The sequence below is a fragment of the Epinephelus fuscoguttatus genome, linkage group LG4 (assembly GCF_011397635.1).
Source record: "Epinephelus fuscoguttatus linkage group LG4, E.fuscoguttatus.final_Chr_v1".
Lineage (NCBI taxonomy): Eukaryota > Metazoa > Chordata > Actinopteri > Perciformes > Serranidae > Epinephelus > Epinephelus fuscoguttatus.
The window spans coordinates 44,375,995-44,392,080 of NC_064755.1; the positions used below are offsets into that span (position 1 = coordinate 44,375,995).

Below are 16,086 nucleotides of genomic sequence, written 5' to 3' on the forward strand. Positions count from 1 at the left end.
TTCTGTTTCACAACTGAGAACACTACAATAGAAAAAAGCTCATTCAGATATAAAGGAGAAAACAAACCCACACATTGTGTATGGAGCAGCTCCAGACTTTATATCACAAGTTTGAGACTTCCTTCCCTGCTTCTGGTGTTGAGAGAGAAGCTCATGTTCACAGATACTGACTGAACTTTCCCTGGTCATAAAAATAACATATTGGAATTCTTGATTCAGGTGGTGTTCCCCTTTATAGTAATGTACTACATATTAATGCATCACTGATAATCCAATAGTATAATATATTTATTCTTAATGATCAATCGGTATTGATATGATTCAGAAATGGGAAAACATGCAAAAACAGTACTTTTACTTTTGGTATTTTAGCTAAATATTTATGCTTTTAGTTTCATGCCTTCTTCCTGTGTGTGAAAACTTGTCGCCTACATTACCCATGATGCAACTCGACTGCCGAATGTTTAGCGGGAAGTTCCGGTGTGTTTTGATGCCAGGAGAGAGACGAGGAGCAGGCTACGAAAGCATGGTGAGCTACGTTAATTTCTTTCTTACTGTTTTATTTTCAAATGTGTGGTCTTAAGTCACAACGGCGCCGCTAGAAGCCTCAACGTTTATCACGGAACTAACCGCACCAGGACATACGGGACACACAAACAACAGAACGGAGTCTCAGTGAGCCGACGGCGCCATCTTGTGTCGGGACACAGTGATGTTACAGTGGGAGGAGACCGGAGCTCGTCACGGAGAGACTGAACTTCAGACGGTGAATTGAATCTCAGTTTGTCGGTCACCCTGCTGTGGAAGAGTTTGACTCACACAGAACCAGTCACAGTTCTGTTTTCATACCCTGAGGCCAGTTTAACACCAGGAGATAAAGCAACTGACAAGACGGCAAACCTGAAGACAACTGCTCAGAGGTCAGTTCACTCTGCTCAGAGGACAGTGAACACCAGATTGAACCCATAATTATACATTGTAAGGTGTGAAGTTACACGTTATTGTGAACGTTCAGCTCATATTCACAGGTAAGTAAATAGACCCAGGTAATTAAAGTATTTTAGTCGTTTGCTCTCCAGGATTAGAAACTTCTGTGACTCTGTTAGTGACCGTTTCTGCCATGGTCGTGTTGAAGGTGCAAACGTTAATGCCAGTGGTGTAACTAAGTACATTTACTCAAGTACTGTTGGTAGTGGAGGAAGTATTCAGATCATTTACTCAAGTAAAGGTACTAATACTACTATAGAAACACTGTGTTGGAAGTAGAAGTGCTGCATTGCAAATATTTCATGAAAGTTTACTTCAGGTACTCATTGGAGATGTTCCCAATCAGATCTGATCAGATAAGATAGTACTTTATTGATCCCAAACAGCAGGAAGCAATCAAACAGTATGTGGACATTAGAACATAGAAATATAACATATAGCCTGCACAACATGAGTAGTACTAAAATTTAAAATATATAAGAAATATACAGCAATAAGATAAAGAACATCAAATTGCAGGAGTAAAAAGATCAAACTATATACACAACACAGTTAGAAGTGAGGTACAGGTTGTAAAAATATGCAAAATAGCGACAGTGATCTCATGCTAATTATTAGATTATTACAGTATTACTCATGCATAAATGTGAAAGCTTTAATTTAATAACATTTTACTATTGTAGCTGGTTGAGGTGGAGCTAATTTATACCACTAACTCATGATTAGTTTTATTAAGGAATAATTTGCAGATTATTTTCTCCTCCATTGATTGTTTAGTTTACAAAACTTCCTGAAATAGTGAAAATAAAATAGTTTGTTTTACAAATCTTAACTTGTAAATTAACTAGAAACAAAAGCTGTTTAATAATTTAGGTGGAGTAAAAAGTACAAAATGTCCCTCTGAGATGTGGTGAAGTAGAAGCTGCATGAATACCTCAAATTTGTACTTAAGTACAGTACTCAAGTGGATATAGATACATTTCACAACAGAGTATTAAGTTACAAAGCGTGGTACTTGTACTTTAGATGACTATTTCCTTTTTATGCAACTTTAAATATTGAAATATTGTTCTTTCCACTACATTTGTCTGACAGCTATAGTACTAGATACTTGGCACATTTTCAGTTGTGGAGGAGGTATTCAGATCCTTTACCTAAGTGAAAGTACTCCTACCACACTGTAGAAATACTCTGTTACAAGTAAAAGTGCTGCATTGCAAATGTTACTTAAAACAACACTTGCCTTTCTGGAAATTTTACACTTTTCTTTGTTTAGGTTAAAATGCTATTAATAAGCTGATGGCACTAAAATGTAAGTGAATTCCACCAGAGATAAAAACTCATAATTATACTATTCTCATAAGATTCTAAGAAAACTCCGACCAATCATTGGATTCGGACTGAATGCCCCGTGCCACGTCTGTCTATCTTGAGCTTTATGAGTTGTCAGACAGAAACTATCACAACAAAGACAGAATGTCTTAAGAATCCCCACTCTCCTATTTCCATCCTCGCTGCCCCTGAATACATTTTTTACCTTATCATATTTTTTTTATCCCACTTGCACATCCAGGCTGCTGCAGCAGCTCTTCTTCTCTCCTCACCTGTCGCTGTTGCCGTCTCTGTTGTGTGTGTTGACGAATGTATGAGGAGAGACTAGTTGTTGAGGTTGAGGAGTATCCTGAGCTGTATGACCCACAGTCCCGTCATTATAAAGACAATGGCAAAGCTACTGCAGAGGTGGAACAAGTGCTCTGATCTTTTACTCTTGTAAAAGTAGTAATAATGTATGTTGATGTACTGCAGCGCGAATCGATGCTTCCTGTTGGTGCTAGAGAGGAACTTCACGTTTGTCACATGACCCACTGCAGCGTCAGGGTGTTTTTTAACTTTACACATCTGATATATTTGTGGAAATAAGAATAAGTTAAGAATATGTTAAACTGCTGTGAAACTGAGCTGGTGGGTGTTGCCATAGCAACAGTTTTTGTTGTTGTTTTGCATTGGACAGATGTACTGGCAGAGATGAGCTAAAGTATTCCATTTAATTCTTATATCACTGGATTATAGTTATTGATGCATGAATGTGCACATAATGCTGCGCTGTAGAGACAAATTTACTCGACTTTCATTGCGGTAATGTTGCAGCTGGTGAAGGTTGGCATATCAGAATTTATTAGTTGATTCATACAGTGCCCTCCAAAAGTATTGGATCAGTGAGGCCAATTCCTTTATTTTTGTTGTAGACTGAAAATATTTGAATTTGACATCAAAAGATGAATATGAGACAAGAGATCAACATTTCAGCTTTTATTTCCAGGTATTTACATCTGGATCTGATACACAACTTAGAAGATAGCACCTTTTGTTTGAACCCACCCATTTTTCATGAGAGCAAAAGTATTGGAACATGTCACTGACAGGTGTGTTTTGTTGCCCAGGTGTCTCCCAATTACATTGATTATTCAAACAATAAATAGCACTGAATGTCTGAGCTCAGTTTCAGATTGGGTACGATAGATTTTACCTGTGCAGACTGCATTTAGAGGTGGAACCAACATGAAAACCAGAGAGCTGTCTATGGGTGAAAAAGAAGCAATTGTGAATCTGAGAGAAGATGGACAATCAATCAGAGCCATTGCACAAACATTGGCCATAGCCAGTACAACCATTTGGAATGTCCTGAAGAAGAAAGAAACCACTGGTGTACTAAGCAACAGACGTCGAACAGGTAGACCAAGGAAAACATCAGCAGTTGATGACAGAAACATTGTGAGAGCTGTAAAAAAAAGACCCTAAAACAACTGTTAGTGACATCAGCAACAACCTCCAGAGGGCAGGAGTGAAGGTATCACAATCTACTGTTCGCAGAAGACTTCATGAACAAAAGTACAGAGGCTACACCAGAAGATGCAAACCACTCATTAGCAAGAAGAATAGGAAGGCCAGGCTGGAATTTGCCAGAAGGTACAGAGATGAGCCTCAAAAATTCTGGGAAAAAGTTTTATGGACTGATGGACAAAGATGAACTTTTTCCAAAGTGACGGAAAGGCGAAAGTTTGGAGAAAGAAAGGATCTGCTCATGATCCCAAACATACAAGCTCATCTGTGAAACACGGTGGAGGTAATGTCATGGCTTGGGCTTGCATGGCTTCTTCTGCGACGGGCTCTTTCATCTTCATTGATGATGTAACACATGATGGCAGCAGCAAAATGAACTCAGAAGTCTACAGAAACATTTTGTCTGCTAATTTAAAGAAAGATGCAACCAAACTGATTGGGAGATCCTTCATCATGCAGCAAGATAACGACCCAAAACACACTGCCAAAACAACAAAGGAGTTCATCAGGGTAAGAAGTGGAAGGTTTTAGACTGGCCAAGTCAGTCTCCAGACTTAAACCCAATAGAGCATGCATTTACCTGCTGAAGAGGAGACTGAAGGGAGTAACCCCCCAAAACAAACAACAACTGAAAGAGGCTGCGGTGAAAGCCTGGAAGAGCATCACAAAAGAAGAATGCAAAAGTTTGGTGATGTCAGTGGGTCACAGGCTTGATGCAGTTATTGAAAGCAAAGGATTTGCAACTAAATATTAAGTCTCATTCACTTTAATCTATTTTAAGTTTATATGTTCCAATACTTTTGCTCACCTAAAAATTTTGTGTTCCATTACAAATAATGCTATCTTCTAAGTTGTGTATCAGATCCAGATGTAAATACCTGGAAATAAAAGCTGAAATGTTGATCTCTTGTCTCATATTCATCTTTTGATGTCAAACCCAAATGTTTTCAGTCTACAACAAAAGTAAACGAATTGGCCTCACTGTTCCAATACTTTTGGAGGGCACTGTATCTTGGATCATTAATGTGGATCAACGTAACCAAAGCTGTTTGATAGGTCTAAATGTAGGCTAGTGCAGTAAGAATATAATATTAGCTCCAGTATTGGGGAATGGGGAGGGACTAGGTACATGTAATTAAATTACAAAATAAATGAAAGTGTAATCAGTTACATTTACTGAGAAGAGCTCATTTGTAGGATATTACATTAATTCTGTTCCCATGCATCTTTTCACCACGCAGGGATGCCTTCTTTTTGCCTATTTCTGGACATTTTTCAGCTTCCGCCCCCAGTTTACAGGGTTCCTACACAAGTATGGAAAGTATGAAAAAGTATGGAAATAAATTTGATCAATTTCCAGGTATTAAAAAGTATGGAAAATGAAAAATAAAGTATGGAAAAATATTTATTTTTCCAGACTATTACCACTGTTCTAAAATACTGTTTTCTAAAATAGAAAATTAGGTATTTCCAAAAATAATGTAATCAATCCGGATCTTGTTTCATGCCGGGCCAAGAACAGTTTTTGTGAGAGCAAACGTCTCAGAAAACATACCGCCCCTTTTACCTGATTGACAAGTGGTCTGTCCAGTCCGCTGCCCCATGACCCTCCTCCAGCCCCCCAGGTATCAAGTTTCACTCCAACACCGCACCTTCGACAAGAAGACGAGTTGCACGTGGTTCACAATGGGTAGATGCAAGTTTTTGGATGGATGGCCTGACAATACCGTATATAAATACTGGTTGGCCAAGGATTCCCAATTCACACACAGAGCTAGATGCAAGCTTTGTGTGAAATCGTTTGACATCGCCAACATGGGGGAGAAGAAGATTCTGAGCCACATGAAAGGAAAAAACACTGACGTCTCGTTACTGCATCGCTTGCACCCAGAGTCCCAACCTTTTTGCCACAGCCCAGACATTGAACTTAACGTTTTTATTTGCATGCCATTATGGTACTTGGCTACAAACGCCTATTAAGAACAATTAAATATGATGTGAAATATGATACACTGATATATTTACTCAGATGTCGCATATTCTCTGGAAGAAAAAAAAAATGCCGAGAAATCTGGAAATTAGGGTGTGGAAAAGTATGGAATTTTGTAATTCCAAATGCGTAGGAACCCTGAGTTTAAAAGATTTGTCAGAAAAGTAATCATGTGTAGGCTACTAAAATGCTGTACCTGTTTGAGTAAATGTAGTCAGATTACCACACTGGGAGGGAGATGATAAAAAATACAGCAACAGAATGTTCCACTGAAACAAACTGTGACATTGTAATGTTCTGTTGGCACCTTGAAAGTGCTTTAGAAAGGGATCTCTTTGTGTGGACAGCAGGAATAATGATAGCACCCAGTAACTCTTCCAGTGCACATACAAGATGTTCGAGAAAAGACTTGAAAGAATGAAAGCTTGTCCTTTAAGGTCAGGTCAGGCTTCAAGGCCGCAGTTTGTTTCAAATAAAGTACATGTCAGATCGTCTCACAGCATCTAAAACCTCCTTTCTGACAGTGCAGCAATAGTGCTCACTTTACTCGGTGATCAGTCAGGTATGTGGAGTAGAAGAGGTTTAACTTTTAAGCTCTTTTTTCCACATAATTGACCCTGCTGCTGTGTGATGGCTTCAGCTAAACCAAGGCAATTTACAAAGTGCATTCAGCCGTGTGAATACAACCTAAAAACTGCAGGAATATGCTGAACCTCTTCAAGTGATACATTTAGAGAAAATAAGAGAATTCATTTTCCATTACAAAGGTATCTGTCCAGTCCAACTATTTTGGTTTCATTGTATGTCGTATGTGGCTCTAATTATTTTAACTGTCTGCTCAGTTCAGGATGGACATAAAACAGTATTGTGTGAAGCTGTCGGTCCAGCCATCCAGAGGGCTCATGGATGAGGTTTTTATCGTCCTGGTCCAGAACGTCTTTCCTGGTTTCCAGCTGACTATCCACGCCCTCCACCAGTGTGAAGGCGGACACAGCTGGGAGGCGTTCGGTCACTACACAGCCAACGCCATTGGGACCGTGAATGGTAAGACCTAGAAAATATAGAATAAATAATTAAGAAACTGCATCAGGTATCATAAAGTTTGAGAATGGAAGAAAACACATTTTGATATGAAATGACAGCCTGGCTGTTATTGTACAGTTTCAGAGGATCTCAGCCTGGGCGGGACATATTCTGGGGTTGAACCCATGGGTCTACTGTGGAGCCTCAGGCCAGTTCCAGGCAGCAAACCTGGGCTCAGGTAGGCCAACAAGGGTAGAGCTGTTCAGATGATTCCAATCAACAATGATCAGTACCAGATTCAACTCTGTCCCATCATCCCTCAGGCTGAGGAAGATGAACGTCCAGACTCCCATGGAGGTCACAATCTCAGTGTACGAAGGTCACCAGACTGAAGGCTTTGCAGACCAGGTGCCGCTGGCCAGTGTATTGGTGGAGCGTTGGTACATGGCACCCGGCGTCCGTAGGATCCCCGTTACAGAGGATGGACTCACTGCGACCCTCTTCCTGCCCCCAGGTAGGACCAGAGGAGAGTCTGGAGGGAGGTGTCCTGTGGGTGGAGCTTGCGTGACATGGAACCATAAAAGTTAACCAAGTTCAGCACAAGTTTGTCGATTCTGTTGGAATAAACAAGTTAAATATGGCAGTAAACACAAATGTTTCTGTCAGATGTGATCCCAGAGAACATCAGAAATATACAGTATCATTGTCGTGTAAACTGTAAACTGTTTTTATTGTTTTGACACATCTGAAGGACCGGGACCTTTCCCCGGCCTCCTGGACCTCTGGGGGGGTGGAGGGAAATTGGTGGAGTACCGGGCAGCGCTGCTGGCCTCCCACGGCATCGCCTCCCTGGCCCTCGACTACCTGACACCTAAAGTCACCATAGAAACTGGGAAGATGGTGGGCAACGAGTACTTTGAGGTAAAGTGGATGATCATCCAAATAAAAAAATCTAATCAACATCCACAAACAAAACAAGTTGAGGATTTTGTAAGAACCCTCAGTGTTATGGCCAAATAATATTACTAGGAAGTTGTTGCTGTCACTTGAGCAAACAGCTGCTGACTTCCACACAGTAGACACAGAGCAACATGATCATCCCATAGCAGATGTGTTGTTGTCCTCCTGATGAATGGAATATTCACTCTTATGGTTTTTACGACCATTTCCGATCCTGACAGTCTGCGTTTTTTGGAACAGGTGTGACGCCAAAACACAAGGTCCAACACAACAAAAGTGTAAACGCAACACTTCTGTTTGATCCCATTTTTCACAGGTTTAAATTGAAGACTTTTTTCATGCAATCATTAGATATATTCCTGTCAATGTTTGTGCACATATGTTAAAATCTGTGGTACTCACTCCTCCTTTACCAAGATAATCCATCCATCTGGCAGGTGTAGCATGACAGATGCTGATTAAACAGCATAAAACACAATGACACTGATGTCACAAGTTTTGAAAGAGGGTGCCATGCAGTACATCCAACAGGCCTCACAGAACATGTGTAACCACACCAGCTCAGAACCTCCACATCCAGCATCTTTACCAGAGCAGCGACCCCAACAGCTAATGCAACAGTTCGTGTGCACAACCGCAGAATTTCCACACAAGCCATCACAGGGGAGCTCATCTGCATGCTTGACCCTTCACACCTGGGTTTTGACCTGACAGCAGTTGGTAGTTGTAACTGACTTGTGCGGCTGTGAGGCTGGTTGGATGAACTGCCAAATATACAGGATTGACATCGGAGACACCTCATGGTAGTAAAATGAACATTAAGTTCATTGGCAACAGCTCTGGTGGACATTCCTGCTGTCAGCCTGTCCGTGGCACACCCCCTTAAAACTTGTGACATCTGTGGCATTGTGTTGTGTGATCAATTCAGTTGTATTTATAGAGCCCAATATCACATGTCACAATTTGTCTCAGAGGCTTTACAGCATGCAATATCACTCTGTCCTTGGACCCTCACGGTGGATAAGGAAAAACTCCTCAAATTACTGCACATTATAAAGAGTGCTTTTATTGTGACCATCCCAGACACACCTGTGTAAGGATCATTCTGTTTAATCAGCATCTTGATATGCCACACCTGTCAGGTGAATAGATCATTTTGGGAAAGGAGAAGTGCTCACTAACACGGATTTTAACAAATATGTGACCAAAATTTGAGAGACATATACCTATTGAGTGCATGAAAAGTCCGAGATCTTTATCTTTTGTTCAGCATGAACATTTAGATCCAAAGATTTCAAAGAAAAAAATATACAGAATGTAAAAAACAAAAATCAACTATGTGTAACTATATATTAAAATTATAAGTTGCATTTCAGGTCCCACAGCACTTAAAAAAAGAATACAGATAATATGGGGCGATCATGAAGTGCAGTCTGCTTCCTGATAATAATCATTGTCATTGTGCCAGGTTAAAAGTCTCTTTAGCCTTGCACCAGTACATGTGTCTGTTATCTGTGTGTTTGTCAATAAAACCACAAAGAACTTGTTCGAGAGTTCGTTGACCTTTACAAACCAGAGCCTGCTCCAGAGGTGAGCTAACACTATCATTATGACTACAGTTCTACTTTACTAGTGTCAGTTTACTGTTAAAATGTAGATTAGGGCCTGACCCTCTTTTGAAATCTTCAAATCAGTCATTAACCTCGATGGTGTAATTTAGTCCTAACTGTTGAAGGTATGGCAGCAGCAGCAGGTTTGATTGGCTGCAGGCAGGAGAGGTTTTTGACTTCATCTCTAAACACTGAGAGCCACTGCTGTCCAGCCGTGTCAAGTAAAGTTCATTTTAGTCACTATTCTGCACTATTACACATTTGCCTCAGAGGGATTTATAATCTGTGCAACAGGACAGATTTTTTTTTTGGAAGATTTAAATAAGACAAAGATAACTGACTGACAGTTTCTTAAAACGTGATGTCATAACTCCAGTCTCCTGACACTGGAAGGAAAGCTGAGAGTCAAAGATCAAATGTGTTGGCAATTTAAGAAAATCAGGTTTGAGTTACTGAAGCTGATGGGAAGCTTTGTGACACTGAATATCAGACAGAGGGATGTAGATGGCAAGAAATGCAGAAAGAATACAGAGCGTTATCCTCGACAATAGTGAGGGCAGGCCTGACGTGTGTATGTTAATGAAGAGCATGAAAATCCAACTACAGTAACAATTCTCTCAACAATGCTGACGACTGCAGAAGGCCTATAGATTACTGGAGCAGCATCCTCAGATCCTCGGCAGCAGGATCGCCATGTTGGGCCTTTCCCTCAGCACCAGTATCACCTTCAAAATGGCTGTTTACTCCAAAGTTATGAAGGTAAGACAGCTATAACTGAAAGTTATCACACTTTTGGTACTATTGGGACTTTGTTGTCTGTCTCAGCTGATCATGTTTCGGGCTGGGTATTGGTACTCGATACCTCTTAAGGTACCAAAATAACCCTGTGTCAAGTAGTATCAACAGCTAACATCCAACACTCAGCTGTTAAACAGTCCCAACAAACTCACACCAACACAGAAACGGCTTGACTCTGTTGTTAAACCTGCGGTGTAACAGTTCACACTACAGTTGGGCTTCATACATTATACTTCGTTTGATATCCAAAATGTAAATGGAGTGGTGTGTACTACAGCCATGTTTTTTAATGTTTTGGTGGCATCACGGCACGCTGAACTGCTGACTCTGCTCCACTTCACAACACCACAGACTGTGTTTGGAATAAACTGACTATGGAAGAACCTCAGATAGCCCCATACAAAAAATCTGAACTATCCCTTTAGGGGCACTTGTATTCTATTTTTTTAAAAGATACCCAGCTGTGCGTGTGTGTGTGTGTGTGTGTGTGGGGGGGGGGGGTGTCTCTCTCAGCTCAGGTGTGTGGTGTGCATTGGTGGGAGTCATGTGCAGCCGCTCGAAGGATCTGTGAAAGAAATGATGGCTTTCCTTAATGAGTAAGTTGAAGCACCGTCAGTTAAGATATTTGTTCACGAACTCAACTACTGCTGATCAGAAAGAACCTTTGATTTTGAGCCTTTAGATTTGAATGACCCTATAATTTGTCCGTCAGTGCTGCCCTCAGTCTTCTTTGTTTTGTCCAATCAGAAACTCTGGGAAGACTCGCTTTGACAAGGAGAACAACATGATCTGTCGAGAGCTGCTGCTGCCCATCCCTACCGACACCTCATTCAAAGTGGACGTGAGTACCACCGGACAGAATCTCTCTTCATACAGTTCATTTTTCTGTTTTGTATCCAAGTATTTGGTCTCAAGAGCAAGTGTCTTTTGTTTCTTTATGGTATTTTTTGCCTTCAGTTGAGAGTACAGTATTTCCAAGCAAGATCTAAAGTGTGAACGTTGAAGCTCCCTCTTAGCCACTCAGCTGTCAGGGTGCCCTATAATTGTTTTTGTGGTTTCTTAAAACAAATCAGGTGAACAAATATAACGTGTAGCCTCTCTGCAGAATTTAGGTGATGCATAATTACTCAAACCTGCAGCAGGTGATAAAAGCTGAAACACTGCTACTGTGTGTCTCTGAGCAGGTGGGACGACTCCAGTGTCCTCTGCTGCTGGTTGTAGGTGAGGACGATCAGAACTGGCCTGCCTGTGAGTCTGCAATGGACGTGAGTTTACTGACATGACAACATCCTGTGTGAATAACAAGCTCAGTCCCGATGTTTAAAGTCCAGTGAACACCAGAGACAACTGCATCATCAATATTTGATTAAAAAAAATCCACAAAATGAGACAAACAACATATGTTATAGAATACAACAGAAAACAATGGAGGGCATAATGTATGACCTCTGTCAACACATGGGGGATGTAATTGATACAGACATTATCGGGGCTCCACAATCAATTGAATATTAATAACGATCATGAATTTGGCCTCCCACAATTACATGAACATGATCGACTGTGATATTGATGTTAAAAAAGTGTGCTCCGCTCATAGAAAACTCCTATGCGTATTAAAATCAAGCTTCCTTAGAATCACTCCCCACTTTTCTGTCATGCTGCTACACATGGACCCTGCAGCAGCAGCATGTGAAAAACTTTCCTTAATGTTGCGACTGCAGACGGGCAAAACAAAAATCAACCGTCATCATCCGGTGTCACAGTTGCGTCATCGTTTCCAATAGTTCTCTGAGTTTTCTGGCTTCTGGTTAAACTTGAACAATCCTCAGAAGATGATTTCCAGTTTACAGATTAAAGGTGAGAATTTATTTCTGTGATTCAAAAGATGTCTTTTAAAATGTCACACTAACTTAGCTCTCAGGACATGAAATGTAGTGTCTGCTCTGCAAAGATTCCTCACAGTTCAGACAAGCAAAACAGTCTTAGAAAACCACTCCTGATCAAAAGTTTGTTATATCACTGTGTATTGGTGATCTCTCCATGTACAAAACAAACCCTTCATACAAAATAACACATTTGTGAAGAGGACTTTGTACAACCTGAAGTGTCAGAGACCATTCAAACTGATAAGTCGTCCTCTCAGACACCTTACTGGACCCAGTCAAGCTTTTATGGCAGGTAACAAACTTTTGAACAGTGATGTACAAATTTACAAATCATATCCAAGGAGCAGCAAAAACTGTCTGAAAATAAAAGATTCTGTGTTTTACTCCGTGTTTTTTAGATGAAGGAGATGATGGAGCGGGCGGGGAACAGCCACCTGCTGACTATCCTGTCGTACCCGAACACTGGTCATCTCATTGAACCTCCATTCACACCATTTACCCGAATAAGCGCCTTCAGATCAGCCGGCTCAAGTCAGAGGAGTATGGTCACTTTCAGACCGGGAAGCTTTATCTCTGAATCATTCGAAGTTCAGGTGCCGAAATCAGGACTTCAGTTTTGACGTCAGTGTCTGTTTCCTGTTGTCTTTGCAGTTTTAACTCTGTGGGGCGGAGAGACGGCGGCACATTCTCGCGCTCAGGAAGACTCCTGGAGGAAGATGCTCGTCTTTCTGAGGGAGAATCTGTACAGCAGCAAAAACTCCAGTGCAGCTTAATTTTCTCACCTGTAACCATGGCAACAACTGATGATCATAGAATCGCTAAGTGGGAAGAGCTACTTCAGGCACCCCTGGTTTAAGGACACTATAACAGAAGGAGGGGTCATGATGTCAGTGATGGCATCGGAGTTTTGCAGTGGAGTCGGATTTGGGGGCCGCTAGTTAATGGGGTGGGCATGACAAGTGCAACTATTACGCATCAAGTCTTTGCTGTTTCACCTTGGACTGAAAAATGCTTCCACAAAATTAAATTACACACATTATGTGATGTTGACTGACGTTTTATGTCTAAATGTGTTCGTTTGTTTGGTCATCAAACAGATGGTGGCTCTGTCGAGCAGCTCCACATAACGCAACTCAAGCCTGTTTTGTCCAAGCGGTGACAGAGTCCGAGAAATGAAGCCAAAAACTGCAGTAAAGTCCACTTGAGGCTGGCTCCAAAACAGAGTGCGTCCCTGTAGACCCCCATGTTAAAATGCACAACTTTACAGCAGAAATAAACATGTTTACAGCCTGGTGCAACAAACAGTTTTGGTCTCTATAGCTAATGTCAACATTCATGACACCTGTACAGGAGGTGGATTTTTTTTTTTGTAACTCCCCTGTTAAATTTCATCAAGCTATGCATTTTAAGAGCGGAGCTGCTTGAGTGACAGGCTGTCTGCAAGGCGTTACCATGGCATCAGGTCCACCCCTCACTCCTCCACAGCTCCATCCTCTCATCCAAATATGTCCACTTCTGGCTCCAAAACACCAAGATAGCAACGGCTGAAATGCTGAACTCTAGGCTTCAAAATGGCAATCAACAAACCAATAGGTGATGTCATAGTAGCTACGTCCATTATTTTGATGCATGACCAAACGGGCAGATCAGACCTGTTATCACTGACCATACAGTTAACCTCAGTGATTTACAGTCATACTAGTTATCTAGCCTATATTAGCTAACACTCACTTGACATTTGCTATCACTCACCAACACCACAGCTTCCTGTCTGTTTATTTTACACCGTCATGAGGATTATTTCTTACTGACATTAATGGTTTTATTTCCAAATTAAAGTAGGGTGTTTGCTGAACAAAGTACAAATATAAACTTAGTTCACTGACAAACAAAGTAACTAGTATCGGTAAATTACAAAGGACCAGATTTATAATGATTTGGTGTCACCAATAGCAAACATTATTGAGAGAGCTGGCTAATGTTAGCTCTCCCAAATATTACTTAATATCATTAACAGTTTGAAGGTTGGCTATTATTGATAATCAGCTACATACCTGCTGTGTGTACGCACTACACAGTGAGAATCTGTGACCCTGTAATTGAAGTATAGTCAGTGAAAATAGGTCGGACCTCATGTATCATGATCATAGACTGTATGACATGGCAGCTCCCCACAAGTGAAGCCAAAACAGGTAGTTCTTGTCACACTGATGTTCAAATGTTCGTTCTGCTGATAAATTTTGTTATAACTAGCAACTTGATGTTTAAACAACGGGGACTGAGGTCATAATGGGGCGGCAGTAGTCCGTAGGGACTTGGGTTGGGAACCAGAGGGTCGCCTGTTCAAGTCCCCGTCCGGACCAAAATATGGAGCGTGGACTGGTAGCTGGAGAGGTGCCAGTTCATCTCCTGGGCACTGCCGAGGTGCCCCTGAGCAAGGCACCAAACCCCCCAACCGCTCGGAGCGCCTGTCATGGGCAGTCCACTCTGACATCTCTCCACTTAGTGCATGTATAGGTCCAGTTTGTGCATGTGTGTGTTTGGACCTGTGTGTAATTGACAACAGAGTGAAAAATTGAATTTCCCCTCGGGGATTAATAAAGTATATAAAATTAAATTAAATAACTGACAGCTGCTTGGGACTGGTCGGACAGGTGTACGCGAGGGAACTTGATACCAATGAGATCATAATAATCGTAAAAATTAATAATTTTGTAAAAGCATTTTTCAATCCAAGGTGAGACAACAAACAAATGATGGGTTACAGTTGGACTTGTCATACCTGCCTTTTGACTTCAGTAGAGGTGGCACCAATGCAAAAATTTGAACTCTGTCGCTGACCTCATGACCTTTCCCACTCTTATAGCTTCCTTGCCCATGTTCAGGAAGTAAAAGTATCATTAATTTGTTCATCAATCAATCCTTTGTCACATGGAATAATACGAGGTACGACTCCAGTGATGTGATCCTGTCAGCTCCTTCAACTTGTGCTCTGTAATTTAATCCTTTTTGCGTCCTCTTACATCGCTGGCTGCTGCTTTATCAATGTCCGTATTTCCGAGAGGTTCTGGTAACCAGTGGTTTCTGAAATGATTTAACTGTAGTTTTGGGCCCAGTTGCTTCTGTTGTTGCACAAATTAAATCCACCACAGACTCACTGAGTTCAGTGATGTCATCGGTGGTGTTGATGGTGGTGCCCTGGAACATGCTCCAGACTGTGATGGGCTTCATCTCTCACGTCAGTGGGGGGCGGCGTTTTCGATAGTTTACATATCTCAACAAGATGGCTGCAAGGTCATCCCTCATGAACAACCAAACTCCAGCCTCACCTGACGGCATAGTTCTTCAGCCACTGTGAGGGTCGAAGGACTGAGGGATGTCGTGTGCCTTAAAGCCCTCTGAGGCAAACTGTGATATGAGATATTGGGCTTTATTAACAAAATTGAATGTAACCAGATGAACCCTGTTATATGTTACAGTGCGCTCAGTTGGGTCAAATACACAGTGAAGCTGATAACGTCCAAAGGTTATTTCTGATGTTGATTTCCTTTAATTGTAACAGCTATAATATGAATATTAGCCTGCAGACTGGTCTTACAACACCAGTGAGCTTGATATTAAAGGTTGATCTCTGCCATACACAATCATTGTCATTAGAAAACACCCTTTACAGTGTGCACCACTGCACTGTTGTCACAGTTTTACCAATTCCATTATGTTTTATATTTGTACTTTTTATACACATCTCTATCTGCACATAGTAGTCAAATGTTTTTTACCTCATCCTTGCTTTTAGCAGGATCTCTCTCTCTGTGTATGTGCTTTGAGACTGGAATCAAATTCTTTACGTGCTCACATACTTTGACAATAAAAAAAGCTGATTCAGGTTTTGATTTAGAGTCTTTGTCAAAACAAACAAACAAAAAGGACAGAAATCCACACAACAGAGTTAAACTTATTTGTTTTGTTCATTGTCTTTTTTTTTTTT

The 16,086-nt window shown here is 41.1% G+C and overlaps 1 protein-coding gene across 1 annotated transcript; it reads left to right on the plus strand.

The window, feature by feature from the left end:
• The first annotated feature begins 474 nt into the window (after positions 1 to 474).
• On the plus strand, positions 475 to 15,985 carry LOC125887023 (peroxisomal succinyl-coenzyme A thioesterase-like). Its single transcript, XM_049573501.1, has 11 exons — positions 475 to 529; positions 6,661 to 6,862; positions 6,980 to 7,079; positions 7,165 to 7,355; positions 7,593 to 7,762; positions 10,051 to 10,170; positions 10,723 to 10,805; positions 10,957 to 11,050; positions 11,394 to 11,474; positions 12,497 to 12,638; positions 12,750 to 15,985. The coding sequence occupies exons 1-11, from the start codon at positions 491 to 493 to the stop codon at positions 12,869 to 12,871; spliced, it is 1,344 nt and encodes a 447-aa protein (XP_049429458.1). The 5' UTR covers positions 475 to 490; the 3' UTR covers positions 12,872 to 15,985.
• Positions 15,986 to 16,086: the final 101 nt, after the last annotated feature.